Source organism: Harmonia axyridis, chromosome 1 (genome assembly GCF_914767665.1).
Source record: "Harmonia axyridis chromosome 1, icHarAxyr1.1, whole genome shotgun sequence".
Classification (NCBI taxonomy): Eukaryota; Metazoa; Arthropoda; class Insecta; order Coleoptera; family Coccinellidae; genus Harmonia; species Harmonia axyridis.
The window spans coordinates 51,168,220-51,186,388 of record NC_059501.1 but is presented as its reverse complement, the minus strand read 5'-3'; the positions used below and the strand labels follow the sequence as shown (position 1 = coordinate 51,186,388).

The 18,169-nt window shown below is 33.7% G+C and overlaps 1 protein-coding gene across 1 annotated transcript; it reads right to left on the bottom strand.

Annotated features, from left to right (window-relative positions):
- Positions 1-1,232: 1,232 nt before the first annotated feature.
- Positions 1,233-17,470, bottom strand: LOC123670730. Its single transcript, XM_045604266.1, has 2 exons — positions 17,147-17,470; positions 1,233-5,912 (listed from the first exon to the last, which is right to left on the bottom strand). Exons 1-2 carry the CDS (start codon positions 17,219-17,221, stop codon positions 1,233-1,235), a joined length of 4,755 nt encoding a protein of 1,584 aa, XP_045460222.1. The 5' UTR covers positions 17,222-17,470.
- Positions 17,471-18,169: the final 699 nt, after the last annotated feature.

The following is an 18,169-nucleotide window of genomic DNA, read 5'->3' as shown; positions in this document are numbered from 1 at the left end:
CAGTGGTGATCATGAGGATTATATAAATCCATGGAGAGAGAATTATTTTACAATTGAATTGCTAAACAAAGTCTTGGCATTGCATCTATAGTTTATTTATATTCTATATTGAAATTAAGTATTGTTATATCTGTTTTTTGTTCTTCAAAGACTAATCCAAAAATCTAATAAATTCCAATTGCTTTATAGAATTTTTACTGAGTATTTAATCAAAAAATATATTCAGAAGACTAACTTCAAGAATTTTTTCACCTCTTACCCACTTGAAGATAATAATTGAATGCAATAAAATTTTAAAATTCACAAATTAAAAATAATTTCATGCAAAAATGCTTTTAGTGAGTGATTTAAAGCTGTTATGGGCAAAATAATTTATCAATCATTCATGTCATGAACAGTTTCAATAAATAGTGACTTTAGAAAGTAATTTACACATCGGCTGATAAATTGGTTCCAATTTTGAAAGTTACAGTACAACTGTGATGTCAAAATTTTTCATATACTAAATGGATTCTTTGAATTTTATTTCTGTCTTATTATGATATGGCTCTTCCATTCACTAAGCTACACTATTTAAATTCATCAACCAGTATTTTCTGTTTTCTTCACCAGTTTAGACACCACAGTTAAAATGATCCATAAGAGTTATTTGATAACAATTTTGCAAGCAGGTTGGTATCCAGTGTCCATCAGTAATGCAAAAATTTTTGAAGAGCCTTTGGTGAAAAGGAATATGCATATTTTAGTGATCTTCAATGGGATCTTTCATGGGCGACTCTTAAATGAATATATATCTCTTCATTGGTTTTCCTTGAAATGAGATAGCATTTCACTATATTTTTACGTTATATAATCTGAATTTCAATTTATGAAATCATGACTGTATGCGTCCCTTCGTGATAATCGTAATTTCGAAAATTCAGGATCTTTTGGATACAAAAATGATGAAAAAATTTAAACTGGTTATTTCTATGATGAACCATAGCAATTTTTAGTGATATTTTTGTAACCAGAAATAAAGTCGCGACTAGACGTTCATGGCCTACTTCGATGTCAATAATTCCTGAATGAACTGTACATGATTTTTTCTGCTCCTATTTCCTCATTCAAAAAAACTCGGGATATAGGTAGTATGTTATGAGAAAAAAAACCTTGAAATATATAGTATTTAATTTCAACTCATATGCATAATGCATGATATTTATGTATATAAGTATATTGCAATTGACTACCTATTTCAATATGGTTCTGAACAATACCGAATACAAAAGTCTCGTTCTGTCATTGAGAACTATAAAGAACAAAAACATTATGAATCCTTGTAAAGTAGCGGTTATACAAAAAAGATAAGCAAATAAATCTCTTAAAATGAATTCACTCAATATAGCGAAACTCCAAGTTAATCCTAACATAAAAAACAATAGAATTGCCAATCTCCATTGAAAAATAATTTCGTTACTAATTGTGTCAACACATTCTGTTCTTCTGTTGCATACACTATAGATAATATAAGAGAATATTATGGAGTTAGTGATCGTTATTACCATAATTGGTAGCCAAACAGCTAAGTATAATCCTATCTTGGAAGGATAACATATCCCTGTCATTGAATACATGTAATTTTCAGGATCTATCAATAGCACACACAAAACAGGGATGAGAGGAAAGCCCCAACCACCCAAGAAAGATTTCAAAAGTATATAACTTGGGGGTCTTGTTAGTACTTGAACAAATCGTTTGAACTGAAGAATAGCTATGATCAACATCCAACAGAACTCAGAAATAACTGAATAATGTAACAGAGCCCCGATTAAGATACAAGAATTACTTTCACTCATCACCCCATGAATAACTCCAGAAAAGTAAAACAGGCATATTTGAATAGCGACTGTAATTACAAAGTTCATCAAAATTATATTGCCTGAATTTTGTCTCCATCTCTGGAATAGTAGACCAGTGATAAAAATACCAATAAGTCCTATTAACGAGAGGGAGCATCCAATATTAGTGACTATTATAAGATATTCGGGATCACTACTATCATCGTTTATCAGCATTGCGAAATGTGTGGTATGATTGAATTTGCAGGTGAAAAATCCATCATTATCGTGAGGTTCACTTTCATTTTCCCATCTTCCACTTATGTTAATTGCATTGTCAATACCATATTTCCAATAAGCACAAGCTCTGTCCTTGCCGTTGTGGTTTTTAAAAACAATTTCAATATTTTTCGAAGGTCTGTTGAATGTTCCATTGTGACTTGGTATCAGAATACTGAAAACTAAAGATACAGGATGTTCACAAGTTGAATCAACAAAAAGAATATCTCCGAAAAATATTGACACAATTATGGAATAGTTCCCAGAGAAATTATGGAAGAAAACTGCTCCTTCGAAATTTTCATAGTTGTTCAAAAAAAAGTTGTTATTTACAGCCCCTTGCACTACAGATATTTTGTAATCGTTTCCATCACTTTGTAGAATAAGCGCCTCAGAACTTTGCAAATCATTCAACGGTACTGTACAGAAACGAGCGTTTTTATTGATTGTGATATTCGATTTTAACAATATCTCATCTAAAGAATCAAGAATTTTGTCAGTTGCATTGAATTGCAATTGAGAGTTTCTTAGAACGTCTTTATCTATCTCCTGAATGTTGCTTATTAATGCAGAAACACTCTTTATATCAAGGTTTTGTGTTTCTGTGGAGTAACTTATAAGGAACAATATTTCAGATAACAGATTCACATCGAGAGGTTTGAAGTCAACTTTTGATTTCTCTGTCATTTGTTCCAAGTACTTCAACACTTCATTTGCATTCATATCTATGAAACTTTTCAGAATAAAGTTGAGGCTTTCAGTCACGTACGAAAAACAGTGCTTGAAGGATAAATTATCCAAATCTTCCCAAAGAGACCCTGAATCAAAACTCCCAATACATCTCCTTCGGAGAACGCCTTCCAAATTATAACAAATCGGCGAAGAAGTAGCAACATCATGTAGGGCCGTTGTCCTGAATGTAAATTTCGTGTCCTCATCGTACAGGTATGTATCTTCCAAGCAGTATTTTCTATGTCGGAAAGATAGCACTTCCATCCAATTTATTACCTTATTATTTGGGTAGTTGGTTGATAACTTCCCTACATAATATTTCAAATCAGCATATTCTTCCTCGATCATAGGTATCGTATGAGCAGGAGTTTCTGGTATCCAAATCACAACAATTTCGATAATTCTTTGTGTAATATTTCTGATCGATCCAATCTCATAGGATAATATTTCATCACGATTAAGTATCATCAGAACGAAGAGTTTGTATATTTCTTCAATAATTAATGAAAAATAATATGGCCGATCTTCTATTGAGTTTGAATATCGAACTAGAATAACAGAAACATATCCATCGGTCTGCTCCGATTCCGTAGAGAATATTGTACAATATGAAGTAGAATTGTATATGCAAGTGGAATGAGAATATGTTACGAATTTTGCAGATTTCTGCCATTTACTTTCGGTATCGTTGTGCTCCAGACTAGAGTATTTCCAGCAAGCACAAACTTTTCCGCCTTTCTCATTTTTCATCGTTAGAAATGAAGTGAAAGGATATGATTTCATGTCGTCGGAAAGTAATACTTTGAAAATTATCTTAGTGGTCAATGTAGAATGATCGACATCGAAGAGGTAATTGTTGAAAAACATTGATAATTTCAGAACAGCATCTTTTTTTTCTTTATACAGTTTGAGGTATTCTTCGAGGAAGTAAATGGCCGCTTCATGGTCATCATCTTTATCTAATACTGTCATAGGTAAAACCGATTCTAAAATAATTGTTTTGTAGGTGTTTCCTGATGTCCGTAAAATGATTCCAGTAGCATTCGGGTGTTCTGTTAAATTTATCGTATAATAACAATGATTCGCTTCTATGAAATTAGGGCTTTCCTTAGTACTTAGATAAATATTATCTGATGTATTCGTAATAGAATCTGTGGTTTGATATTTGTCTTGTGAGATTTTCAGTACATCCGTTTTTATTAGTTGTAAGTTATTTATCAAAAGCGATAAATTTTTCAGATCTAGTACAATATTCGACGGCGCTTCATTGATATTTTTTATGATTTTTGATAATAAATCAACATCATCGGCGATAAAATCCTGGTGGTTATTTCGCACTGCTAAATTCAGATTATTAAGCACACCATTTATAACAAAATTTCCGCTTGAATATATTTCTTGAAGAAGCTGTGTTAAATTTGAATTCGGTTCACAGTATTCAATAACCGTCGACCAAAAACAACCCAAACAACTTTTGAAACATTTTCTTTGAACCACCTTTGTGATCTCTTTATCGTATTTGTAACAATGTGGATATGACAAAGCATATGTTAATGAAGGAGTTGTGGGCCAAGAAAACAAGAAATCACCAATTTTTCTCGTTTCCTTGAAGCAATAATCCGAATGTCGCAATTGTATATATGAAATATTCCAATGGTTCTTTTCCGAAGTTTCTTGTAAGATTTTGCTCAATCTCTGATGTTCTTCTTCGATTTCTTTTACTTCAGTAGTTTTTCTCTCTGGGCGCCAATAAACTGAAACATCAACTTCAGCCATAGATGAATCACAATAAATAATACTGAAATTTTTTATATCAAAATGGAATAATTCGATATCTTTACTAACAATTATGGACCTGATGATTTTATCACGTAAATTCTGGATGTCACACGATTGAATACGATAGATGGAAATTATCATTTCTGAAATATAGTAGAATACTTGATTACCGAAGCTAATAACATTGCTACTGATAATGTTCAAATCATAATCGAAAGCTTCACACCAAAAACTACCATTTTTACTTTTCATATCTATTGTATAGCTATCCAAGACTTCTAATTTCGTCATACTATATTCAGGAGCAGTACAACTGAAGCAGAATATGTAATGGGTAAATTCATATTTTTGAGTCCATTTGATGTTATTTGCATCGTATTTTTTAACACTTATGGTATTTTCATTGATGGATAATATTATTTTAGGGGCCTTATATAGGTTTTCATCAGTTGCATCATAATAGCTCATATGATATGATTTATTTATGAATATATTCCAGTCGGACTTTGCCAAACCTACATGAAGATAAACTGTTCCGTCTTCTTCTGGAGGATCATGCATCCTTATTTGGAGGATCAATCTCAAATTGCTTTTTTGAAGAATTATGTAAGGTTCTTGAACATAAGATCTGCTGGAAAAATAAACTAAATTCATATGGTACCTTTGATTAAAATATGAACAGAAACTATTTTTCGTATAATTACTAGTACAAAAATCTTTCAATAAAAGAACATCCGATAACTCATTCATCGGAAGCACTTTGTAAATGACGAATGGAAAATTCAAGCAAATTCCTACGTAACGTTCATTGCATGAGACAAATTTGATCAAACCGCCTATAAGAATAGCACATGCACCTGGATAGTTTCGTGATATTGTAGATTCTACTGGATCCATATACGAATTGTTCACAGTGATGTATCTGTAGGAATCAAATTTTTCAATAGGTAGCCATATACCAGTTTCATTTCCAGCTATTTTCGTGTACATATCATAATTAGGAGGTATCATCAGCCCAGTATTAGAAACACATTCGAATTGAAATTTCGTGTTGTAAACTACTTCATAACAAATATCCATATTCGAATTGACAATCGTACTCCTCATATTTCCAAAACATCTTGGATCTCGAATGCTTGCATTTTTCTTGCAATTAGGTTCACTAGGTTTACCATCATTGCAGCAACGTATACCAAGATGTCCTTTTTCGTCAGTGCAACCCGGTATGGATGTGCTACAAGTCCCATGGTCGATATCAGGCCAGAATATGCCTGGGTCCAAATCGGAACTTGCACTGCATGGCTGAAAAAAGTATTTTAAATTCAATTAACACTTCTCACACAATTTGTATCTAACATTTTTTTTTCCATTTCTTCAAAATATTGTTTAAATTTTTCTGCTGAAGGAAATGATTAGGTTCAACTATGCAACTGATGATAAATTCGTCCTCAAATACTATTCTGTCCTTATACACGATAACTTTCGAAGAAAAAAACCTAAAACCTCGAAATTCTCAGGATACGTTCGGATCTCAAAAATCGTTAGTTAATGTGAAAAATCAGACTAAATATGAGGGTTCAAAATTTTGATTTTCCTGTGAAATTTTATTACGACCGCGTCATCAGAACAGAACCTATAAAATCCAAGAAAAAAAACATTCTATATCAATGATTATCACCTTTTCCTCTATTTCAAATTCCAATGAATCAAATAGATAAGTATAGGAACTTTTCAGTCTGATTATTTCCATTTGTGATGAGTCATTGATGATTTAACATTTTTAAATTGGTAAATTATCCTTTATATTTCTTTTTTTCGAACTCATTCAACTGAATAAATGAATCATAATATTCATGGCAAGGAGTTCTCAGCCAATTTCGAAAGTGCATGCTCTCTCGACTCCTGCATACCGAAAACTCTGGTGGAATCACCAGTAAGGAATTAAGTGTTCACTGCCTCATGCACTTTCCATCGCCATAGCGGAGCATGGTGACTCTACCTGGACAGGACTCTTGTTTTCGCGGTTCGAGGTTTTCCTCTTCTTTCCGCCATCTTGTATTATCATTTCTTTGATTTTTTCAGTGCGCTTTCTTCTTATTTTAATCTCCTTCCATTTGACATGTAGGTCCTTGATTTGTGGATTTGTGTGTGTTTCCAAAAAAAATTTCCAAAAATTTTTGTGTTACAAACAGTTACTAACGATGTTCTTTCGAACAAAATTTTTTTTTCGGGAAAAATCGAAAACAAACGAAAAGTTGGCACCCTAGCGGAATGCGGTATTTTTCTACCAGTATCCTTGAGGTACAAACGAAAATTTTTGTGTTACAAATAGTAACTAACGAGTTACTAACGAATGCAAACAAAAAATTTCTTCATTTTCGAAAAAGTGGGTGCTAACTTCACGTACACTTCTCCTCGTCCTTCTTTTGTTTTTCTATCTTTTCGATAGGTTTCGTAATTGCTAAATTTCAAGTTGTAAGATGGTTTCACGTGTGTTTTGTTAAGAAGTAAAATATCTATCTTCTCCTTATTGGGATAGTTCCAATTTTTTCTGTCTTGTTTTCAATCCGTTCCAGAATAGTATATGTAGATTTTTCTTGTCCATTCTAAAAGATCAGTGACAAGATTTTGTTTACTCTGGCTCTGGCATTGAATTTTTCGCTCTCGTTGGTTTTGATTGTGCGAATTCAACCATCATTGCTGCGAGTTTTTGTGTGATTTATTCTTTTTTGTTTTTATTCTTCGGCTGTTCATTGTTATTTCTTCTTCTTTTTCTTCCTGTTGGATTTCCGGAATAGTTTTCATTTCTGCTTTTCTTATTGGACTCCATGGTATTTTTGTGTTTTTATCTCTTGACAGTTTTTGTATATGGAAGTGTGTTCTCCATTGCAGTTAGAATACTTTGCGGGTGTCGTTTTTTCTTTAATACATTCGTATGTCGGCATTTCATACATTTGTAAGATGCGTAACAATTCACTTGTATGTTAACATCTATGGCATTGGTTCCTCAAAATAATTGGGGTAGAGTTTTCTCCTCAGATAATTTGTTTTCTGCTGGATTTTCCGAGGGGTATTTTCTTTTGAGTTCCTGGGTTCTAGTTCTTTTTTCTTCTGAGTATTGTGGGTAGTCAATTTCTAATGCCTTCATTTTTCCTCTTGGGTTTCTTCGCTATGCGTTTCTTTTTCGGCGTCGTCGTCGCTCCAGTCACTCAGGCCATGGAAGTTATTCTCCGTTTCTTTTTTCTTTATTGTTTTTCTTGCTGTTTTTCTTCGAATTGCGGAATTATCGCCAATGCGCCTTTTACCTCTATCCTCTATCATTTGCTGTCGTCTTTGATATATTAAAATCTTTCAGTCATCTCTCGTTCTTGGGACACTTTTTGAAGTAGAATTTGCTTTTTCATAACAAATTAGTTTTCTATGCGGGTTAATTCTTCAATTGATCCCCAGTCGATATTCAGGTTGTCAAATATCTTGCCTTTATCACTGCCGTGTCACACGAAAATGCACTAAGTCGCTGCACAAATTCAGTTCGCTCTGCACTTCTCGGCGCTCACCCTACACTGATGACTGCCTTAAAACGATCGGGCTTATATCCCAAGCTAGTGGTTGCTATTTTCGGAGAAATGTAAACACACGCCATCCCCAGGCAAGCAAATAGTCACTACACACAGGAGAAGTATTTGGGTCACTTAAATTATGAATACCTCAATTCTCAGTTCCCTTAATCCGGATTAAAACGACTTCTCCATTATGTCAACACGGGAATTCAAAATATTTTTTTTCTCTTTCGCACGCTTTATCGGCATATTGAATACAAACAATTTCGAAGACACCAACTGTTTTGAAGAGGTTTCATATAAAATAGTTTTGGTACTCATATCAGTGAAATTTAAATATTGTACACTGTAAATACGGAGTAATTAAGATGAGCTGCATTAGAATCCATATATTCAATGCAAGATCATTTTTTCAATTTAATTCAACTGAAGAACTAATTGACTAGAATTTCAATTCTCCAATGACCAAAATATTGCCAATTTTGAGATTTCATGGCATGAGTAGGATATTGGGGATGAGATAATCGATCTCATCGTTTTGTTGGGCTTGAGGGGTTCAATTCTACTATGTATATAGTTTTGGTAGTTGTGAATATTTTCTTTTCAGAATGTGATTTCATTTTGAAATAGTTGTTGGTTAATCCCTTAGTATCCTATTTATTTTTTTGAAATGTATTTTACTTTTTTTGAAGATCCTTTTTACATTTGATTGTTTTATTATTATATCCTTCGAAAAATAATCATTTGTTTTATTCGATTTTTTTCTCTTAAAATTCGTGGCCAGCATATTGTCTCTATTGGCTAAAATTTTTTTTGAATTGTCTGTATAGTTTCTTAAAATGCTTATTGGTTCTTATTGTTCTCGATTGCATTCTCGATGTCTTACCTTAGTATTCTTGAAAAATCTAAAAAATTCTATTATTTTTCTGCTGGGTTGCATCTAATCTGTATATATATACAGGGTGTTTCAAGTTCGACGGCCTATTAGACGTTTCTGGAGAATGGGGCCGATTTGAAATTTGAAAATTCGGAATATGACATAGTTCATGATGCTCTATTCAGCTTAAATATTTTCGAAGCTCCGGCAATTCCGGTTATAAAAGAATTGGAAAAAAAAATTTAAAAGTAACTTTTTTTTTCATTTTATGAGTTAGATATTATCAAGATTTTCATTTTCAATTACTCTTTTCTAAAATTATTGCGTTAGTTCTCTTAGTTTTCAAAATATTGAGAAAAAACCGTAAAAAAGAGAGAATTTCTTTAGTCACAATTACGTGAATTATTTTTAATGTAAATCTCCTATGCGTATACTCAATTCATTTTCTCAAACTAGAATGATGTAGGAATATCGTGCATATCTTGAATTTGAAAAATATCATCACAGGGTGTTTCAAATATTGTGCCAAAAATTGTGAACAAAATTTTTTCATAACTTTCGATTTTCAAATTAGAACCATATTTTTTTGTGATTTCTTTGGATTCTACGGTGAAAAATAAGGGTAGGGTCCAAATATGATTATGCTCTCAAATTCAATAATTCAAGAGTTATTCGAGATTTTATGAATTTATGTTTCACGTAGGGTCAATTTCATTCAATCTGTTTCTAGAGTGCGTATTGTATGATCATAGAAATTAAAATATGCAATTATTTCAAAGTGACAGGTGTACTCATTATTGAAGCTAGTAAATTATAATTTCACGATATGAATCCCTGTTATTCAAATAATGAAATACTGGATCTATTCCATATCCACGGTGAATGCAACAGAATTGTTTCGAGAACTTGTCGAGCATTCAATTAGAAATATCCACATTTACCACCAATTGACGAGAAGATATTTCGGAAGTATGTTTCAAACTTTCTGTTACTCCCTTTTCATAAAATTCATTCATAAAAAGTATTATGCCGCTTTTTTATATGAATAGAATTTGGTAGGTACAGGTTTTTTTCTTCTAGGTAGGTACTCTAGTATAATGGATATTCATAAAGTATGAAATATCCTTACAAGAAGATGAGGCAATTTCTGATTTGAAATTCGATGAGTTCTACCAATAATTCTATTGCATTCATCATGAATATGCAATTAGATATTTATAATACAAGTTCACAAGTTATTGATATTCTTTCATGAGTTCAAAAGGAACGATTGGTAGAATGAGGCTTCTGTACGAGTTTTAAACATTATTTTCCCGAATTCACTGCCTTTTTATTGAAATTAACGGAAATTTCCATAAATATCTATTAGTGATTTTTGTATTGAAAAATGTTGGTTGGCAGAACAGTTTTCTGTATCACAAATCACAAATTTGACAGATAATAGATAAATCCGTTCCAGTCTATTTTGTTCCACAGATGTGCCGGAATGAACTGATTTGCCACATAATTAGAGAAAAGTATATCCAGAATTTTGTTATTTGAATATCGGAAATTCAATTCGTGAAATCAAATTAGTGTAGCTTTGATAAGGAAAACACCTGTCACATGTAAAGTATTTAGATATTTAAATTTCTATGGTCATAGAGTAATATTCCTGTCTGGAAACAGATCGAATGAATTTGACCCTACGTATAACATAAATTCATAAAATCTCGAATAACTCTTGAATTATTGAATTATTGAATTTGGGAGCATAATCATGTATGGGCACTACCCTTATTTTTTATCGTGGAATCCAACGAAATCACAAAAAAATTGGCAGGAAGACCTAGGTCGTTACCCCTTTGAAACATTGTTTCAATAAAGTTTTTCTTCTCTCTCTCTCTCTAGGGTTCTAATTTGAAATTCGAAAGTTATGATCAAATTTTGTTCACAATTTTTGGCACGATATTTGAAACACCCTGTGATGATATTTTTCAAATTCAAGATATGCAAGATATTCCTACATCATTCTAGTTTGAGAAAATGAATTGAGTATACGCATAGGATATTCACAGTAAAAATAATTCACGTAATAGTTACTATGGAATTTCTCTCTTTTTTTCGGTTTTTCCTCAATATTTCGAAAACTATGGGGACTAACGCAATATTTCAGAAATGAGTAATTGAAAATGGAAATCTTGATAATATCTAAGACACAAAATGAAAAAAAAAACGTTTTTTTTTCAAATTTTTTTTTAATTCTTGTATAACCGGAAGTGCCGGAACTTCGAAAATATTTTAGCTGAATAAGGCATCATGAGCAATGTCATATTCCGAATTTTCTGATTTCAAATCGGCCCCGTTCTCCAGACATGTCTAATAGGCCGTCGAACTTGAAACACCCTGTATATATCCGATTTCTACAGCTGTCGCCGTCTCTCCGTCCCCAACTTCCAATTTCTCCTCTCGTAGCAATCATTCTCCTCTAAATTTCTTGAAGTCATGGCTTCATCAATCTCATCTCGCCAGCTTCTTCGAGGCCGCCCTCTTTTTCTTCTCTCTGCCGGTATCCATTCTAATACCTTCTTGGACCATCTTTCATCTGTCATTCTCTTGACATGTCCAAACCATGTCAATTGTCTTCTTTCCAGCTCTTCTTATATTGTTCGGCTTACATTGATTTCAGCTCTTATAACATCGTTTCTGATTATGTCCAGTCTTTACCGTTCACAGCTCCTCCTCAGGAAATCCATCTCCGTTGCCACTAGTTTCTTTTGATTTGCACTGGATATGTCCCAAACCTCTGATTCGTGACACTCTGGACCATACTTTCATATATATACTTTTTGGTTTTCTTCGTTATATCCTGGTTCCAACAGAGAGAATTCAATGAACGCGTAACAGATCTTCCTTTATTTATTCTTTCTCTTATTTCATCTCTACTCCATCCATGTTTATTCAGAATCACCCCCAGGTATTTACTCTTCTCCACTCCTCTTATACTATCATCTCCCAAGTCTAAGTTTTTTATTTCTTCGTTCCCCACTGAGAGGTACTTACATTTTGCCATATTTATGGTTAATCCAGCCGCTTCATAGTCTTCTTTGAGTTTTCTTATCATGTACGAAAGATTACTTGGTCGTCAGCGAAATATAACGTAAACAGGTTGTCATCTCCCACTCTTATCCCCATATTTTTACATTTTCTCGTCCATCTCACTAGAGATCTGTCTAAATAAGTTTTGAATAGGGTAGGAGATAGACAACATCCCTGTCTCATGCCTTTAGATATTTTAAATGGAGTGGATATTTTATTCCCTAGTTTGATTGTGGCGGTGTTATCTTTATAATACATCTTTAGACCTCTTATCAAATTTGTTTTAATATTCAATTCCTCCATCATTTGCCATAGTTGTGAAACTGGTACGCTATCATATGCCTTTTCTAAATCAATGAAAGCTATATATGTTTCTCTGTTACGCTGTACAGTGCATCCCATTTTGGGTGAGACAGCCAGGTTTCTCGCTTGTTATTTAAGATAGAGCCTTGCGGTTTCCACGTTCCGGTACTACTTTTTCGTGAAACTCAAGTTGATCTAATAAGATGTGCATAACTGTTTCCGTTCAAAAGATACAGGGTGATTTTGGAAATTGATAATTTTCGGACCTCTTCTTTATCTCCGAAGTTATTAGAAATAATGCTGAGGTGAAAACTACTTCTGAATCAGAATTCTGCGTAGAATACAGTGGCGTACTCATTATTTTTTTTCGGGGTATGGTTTAGAAGATTCAACACAAACTTATGTTTTTTTAAATGGAACACTATGTGTATCATTACTTCGTTGAATTCGTTATTTTTTTCCCTTCAAAATGATATATGACACTATGTATGATTTTTTGTTAATGGGCAATGAATTTTCTATGTTTCAATAAGAGGATTATTACTTTCGATTTTTAAAAGTAGTAGGTCATTGATGACACAAACATCCTTGTTGTTATTATGGCTACTATGCATTTGGGAGCATTATTTTATCAAGTAGGCATTGGAGGGAAAAAACCAATCTGATCTAGCTGTCATCGCTATAAATTATTGTTATCATTATTGATTCTTCTTTTCTATGAGAAATCCATTGTCCATTAACAAAAAATCATCATTATTTGATGTTTTAGTGTTTTTTTAACATTTCTGAACATCCTACCTACATAGTGTCATATATCATTTTGAAGGGAAAAAAATAACGAATTCAACGAAGTAATGATACACATGGTGTTCCATTAAAAAAAACATAAATTTGTGTTGAATCTTCAAAACCATACCCCGAAAAAAAAAATTGAGTACGCCACTGGATTCTACGCAGAATTCTGATTCAAACGTAGTTTTTACCTCAGCATTATTCCTAATAACTTCGGAGATAAAGAAGGGGTCCGAAAAGTATCAATTTCCAAAATCACCCTGTATATTTTGAACGGAAACAGTTATGCACAATCTGATTAGACCAACTTGAGTTTCACGAAAAAGTAGGAAAGGAACGTGAAAACCGCAAGGCTCTATCTTAAATAAAAAGCGAGAAACCTATCTGTCTCACCCAAAATGGGATGCACTGTACTCTTTTTTCGGTTGCAATTTTGATGGTGAATATGTTATCCACTGTTGAACGCCCAGCTCGGAAGCCAGCTTGTTCCTTTGGTTGTTTATCCTTGATATTCTCCTCAACTAACATTTTCAATATTCGAGAGTATATTCTGCCCACAGTAGGAATGACTGAAATACCTCTATAGTTTTTAGGGTCCGATCTTGAGCCTTTCTTAAAAATTGGGGATATGTATGACGTCCGCCACTCTCTCGGTACTTCTTCTCCATTCAGGCATCTTTCGAATAGAGTTCGAAGCATTTCTGTCAGTTTGGGAGGACCATATCGAACAAGCTTTGGGTTTATTCCACCTGGGCCAGGCGATTTTTTCATTTTCGTGCATTGAATGGCTTTCTTCACTTTTTCCAGATCCAGTGCTAGGTGTTCAGTTACTGCTGTATGAGTTTCATTTACCATGAATCTGTCTCTCGTTTCAGTTAATAAACTTTTGAAGTGTTGCAACCACTGTACTTCTGGTATATTGTTTAAGTGTACTTGATTGTTATTTGTACATTTGATATTCTTTATTGTTTTCCAGGCCTCTGCACTTCTTGTGCCTCCAAAATGACTGTCAATGTACTGACATTTTCTATCCCATGACTCATTCTTTTTATTTACTACCTCTTGTTTGACCTCTCTTATTATCCGCCTATATTTATCTCTGATGTCACAGTTGATTGAAGGTGAATTTCTTTTAATTTTTTCCTCTATATCAGAATCCCACCAGAATGGCGTATTCGATCTTTCTACTCTTCTTCCCAGGGCCTCTTCAGCGGCTTCCTTCATACAATTCTTTATGTGCTGGTACTCATCTTCAGTGGACCTCTCCATTATTACCAACTTTCGTTCCAATCTCCAAGCAAAAAGGTTTTTCACACTATCATGTTGCAAGCTATCTAAGTTGTACTTTACATTTTCAACCGTGCCTATTTCTGCTTCCGTTCTTCTTGCAGTCATTCCAATAAAGGGTATATAGATCTTGGCTACCACCAGATTGTGATCTGACCCACAGTCGGCACCTCTTTGAACTCTTACATCACTAACTTTTAGGCCTGATTTCTGCTTCAGTATGATGAAGTCAATTATAGATCTCAATCCACGTGTATGCTGATACTAGGTGTATTTATGTATATCCTTGTGGGCGAAAAATGTGTTCATTATCTTATTATTATTATATTATCATTATTATTCATGTTCTTCGCACCAGCTCATCAGTCGCTCTCCATTGTTAATAAGTGTACCTTCTCCATGCATTCCCAAAACTCTGCTGTTCCGTCGTTTTCCCACTCGAGCATTCAGATCACCCGCTATAACTAACTCATGACTATTCGGGACATCATCAATGGTTTCCCTTAAACATTCTTCAAAGTTATCCTTTGCTTCAACGGTTGCGTCTTCATTCAAAGCATATATTCCAATTATAGTGATGTTCCTTCCTCTCATATGCAATGTCATCTTCATTAATCTCCCAAGATTTTATCTTATTTTGGTATTTTCTATGTAAAAAGTAAAAATATGGATACTCCGGCTCTTGCTCGTTGGTCTTTACTGACTCCAGAATAGAAGTGTATATATTCTCTTAGATTTTCAGTTCCATTTCCTTTCTTTTTAGTCTCCGAGAGAACTATAAAATCTATTTTCCGTTTCAAACATTCTTGTATAATTTCCTGTTGTTTATTGCGTATTCCTTGAATATTCCATGTTGCAAAATTAACTGTCCATTTTCGCTGCTGTGGTCGTTTACCAAAATTCCAGTCCGATATCCGAGGCTTATTTTTATTGGGTTTTTTAGCGTTTTGAAATTTTTCACAGATGTAGGTTGCTGGCCTAACGATCCAACCTCCAACCTGGAGGGCCAGGGTTTAATTTTGGAGTCTCCTTCTCTTAGATAGGCTGCTTTCTCTACAGCTAAGGAGTCCTATCTACCCCACCTGTTGGTCCACGGAAGGTATTTTATTTCCCTTCTACTCGCCGATTCATTTCTGAATCGGTTGGAGCTTCCCCCTATCCGCCACCTGGGGAAGCGCCCTCTAGGGGTTTCAGGTTCCTCCGAGGGACATCTAACATCTAATCTGTACCTACTTCCAAACAATCAGTTGTTTTGTTATCGTTCAATGGTTTAGGGAATAGTGCAATCTTCTGTTCAAGGCTGTCAAAGGTTTTCTGAGAAGTTATGAGCCCACTCACCAGGCTCCTTGGAAGCCGGCTTTCAGTCTATTTGCAGTCGAGCAGATCGGGACTCGGTCAATCGACTGCAAATCGAAGACTGAATTTGACTGCTCGACTGGATGTCGCTCCGAATGCTCGAAAACGGAAGCCTGGCAAGTGGCGGGTTTTATGGAAATTCTGTGTATTTAATATTGGTATTTTATGTTCACTTCCTTGATCACTTATTTGTTGATGATTGCAGAGTTATATTCTTGTTAGCGATCAATTTAATAAGTTTTATTCTTTGGAGGGATTACCTATAGTTTAAAGAGAAATTTCTTATTCTGAACATTCTATTGATATCTGATATTTATGGTTTGAAAATATACATCAAGAAAATGGTGAAAAGAATTTCAAGCAGTTTAGAGTCAGTTATCTCAGATTGTGTATATTGTTTTTCAATTTTTTTGTTGTACTACTTATTTCTTGAAGCATCTAGTCTAGAAGTTAACTTGAAAACAATGAATCTTGGCGTGATTTCAGATATAACCCTGTGATTACTCAGCTTTAGAATCAATAATGACCGACCTCATTCAAAAGAAATTTCTATTATAGTAAGATAAATTTGTAGACAAGGGGGATATATAAACTAAACCCATTAGGTGGTGATCTACCCATTAGGTGGATCCAAGCGATTAGGTAGATCCACCAACAAAGGTAGATCTGTGGTTTTACTACATTCTAAACTCTTCTTAAGATGATGTTCAGATAAAAATCCTTTGCCCTTTGTCAGAAAGCTTACGTTATGTAAATTGTTGATGCTATTGATTTTGTATTATGCTACGGACTTATTCTCATTGAATCTTGATCAATTATTTTGGGAAATTAAAAATTGTCAAATATTCAACTTAAGAGCAATCGATAAATAACAGCTAATTAGTCAATTTAAATAGCCCCAGCAAACGTTACAACCAAAGAAAGCTCGGAGTAGTAGTCCTCGATTATTATCAACTGCCTTTTACATTCGATCAATAAACCTATTTCACCTACTGCAAAGCTCGGAATCATAAGCATGGTTCGCCAAAAATACTGCTTAGCTTAGCTTTATGCTATATATAGTTGAATCTCAGCATTAGACGCAATTGTTGACAGTAATATGCGGCTCATACTGAGTTTCGAGTCTGATTGCTTTTCTATAGATTTTCTTGTATCAAAACATCTTTGTGTTGCACCGATAAGTATCAATAGCAAACAATGTAATCAAACTATGAGATTAATCATACTAACTTCTGAATAATGAGCATATGTTAATTGAAATTCAATTGGGTGGATTAACTTACTAGTTTTATTTTTTGATCTGAATACGAAATCACAAATGCCACAACACAAACCATCAAAAACTGTTCGGAACTCATGTCAACACTCTATCTGCGCACATAGCTGTTATTTAAAAAGGATGTATCTACTAGACTTAGAAATATTATTATCTTTCATACGGTGCTCAAAGATAATAATGGAATCAAATATGGTAGAATTTGCGAATATGCCTAACATAAACAGCTTGTTATCTTAGCTTCTTTGACTAGCAGTGATTATAGGGATGAATATCAATGTCAGCAAGATAACCATTATCATTACGAATCGATCCATATCCAAAATGGAAGCCACTTCTGCATTATTCTCCTACGGAAAATTTTATATTTTCTCAAATTAATTTGAAATAAACATGTTATGTCTGTTCACTCAAAAATGAATAAGGCAATTGTCAAAAACATGACGGATAATCAAGGGCATTCTAGGAAGCATCTATCACATGCTCTGGACCAACATATTGAAATTTGAATTATTGTTGCCAAATTTGAATGTACAGGTTTCAGGGTGGGCAAAATATCAGAATTGTGTCGCTATCTTTCGGATCATATTATCTATCTTCTTGTTGTTTTCTTCATCATTTCACATTTTTGATCATATTCCTGAGATATCATCGTGTTTTCAACTGTTATTTCTACTACTGTTTTCATTTTTTATCCTACGATCGAAATGTACCTTGCTTGTGCCTGCGCTTCAAACATTTTTCAACCAATTCTATCGCAAAGTGCCTCAATCGAGTAACAGTGATACTAAGAAAAACTAACATCTACATCGATATATAGATAAAAGAATTGAAAACTAATTTCAAGCTTAATCGAAAATTGTTCTATTTGAATAAAAGGAAGCCACTAATTTTTTTCGCCATAAATTGGACAAATTATTAAACTTTCAGACTCTACCACCATCAAAGTTTTCTAGTAGTTGATATTGTTCTGAAGACTGTACTTATATTTGTATAATCACTATTACCATCGATGTCGAAAAACAAGTTT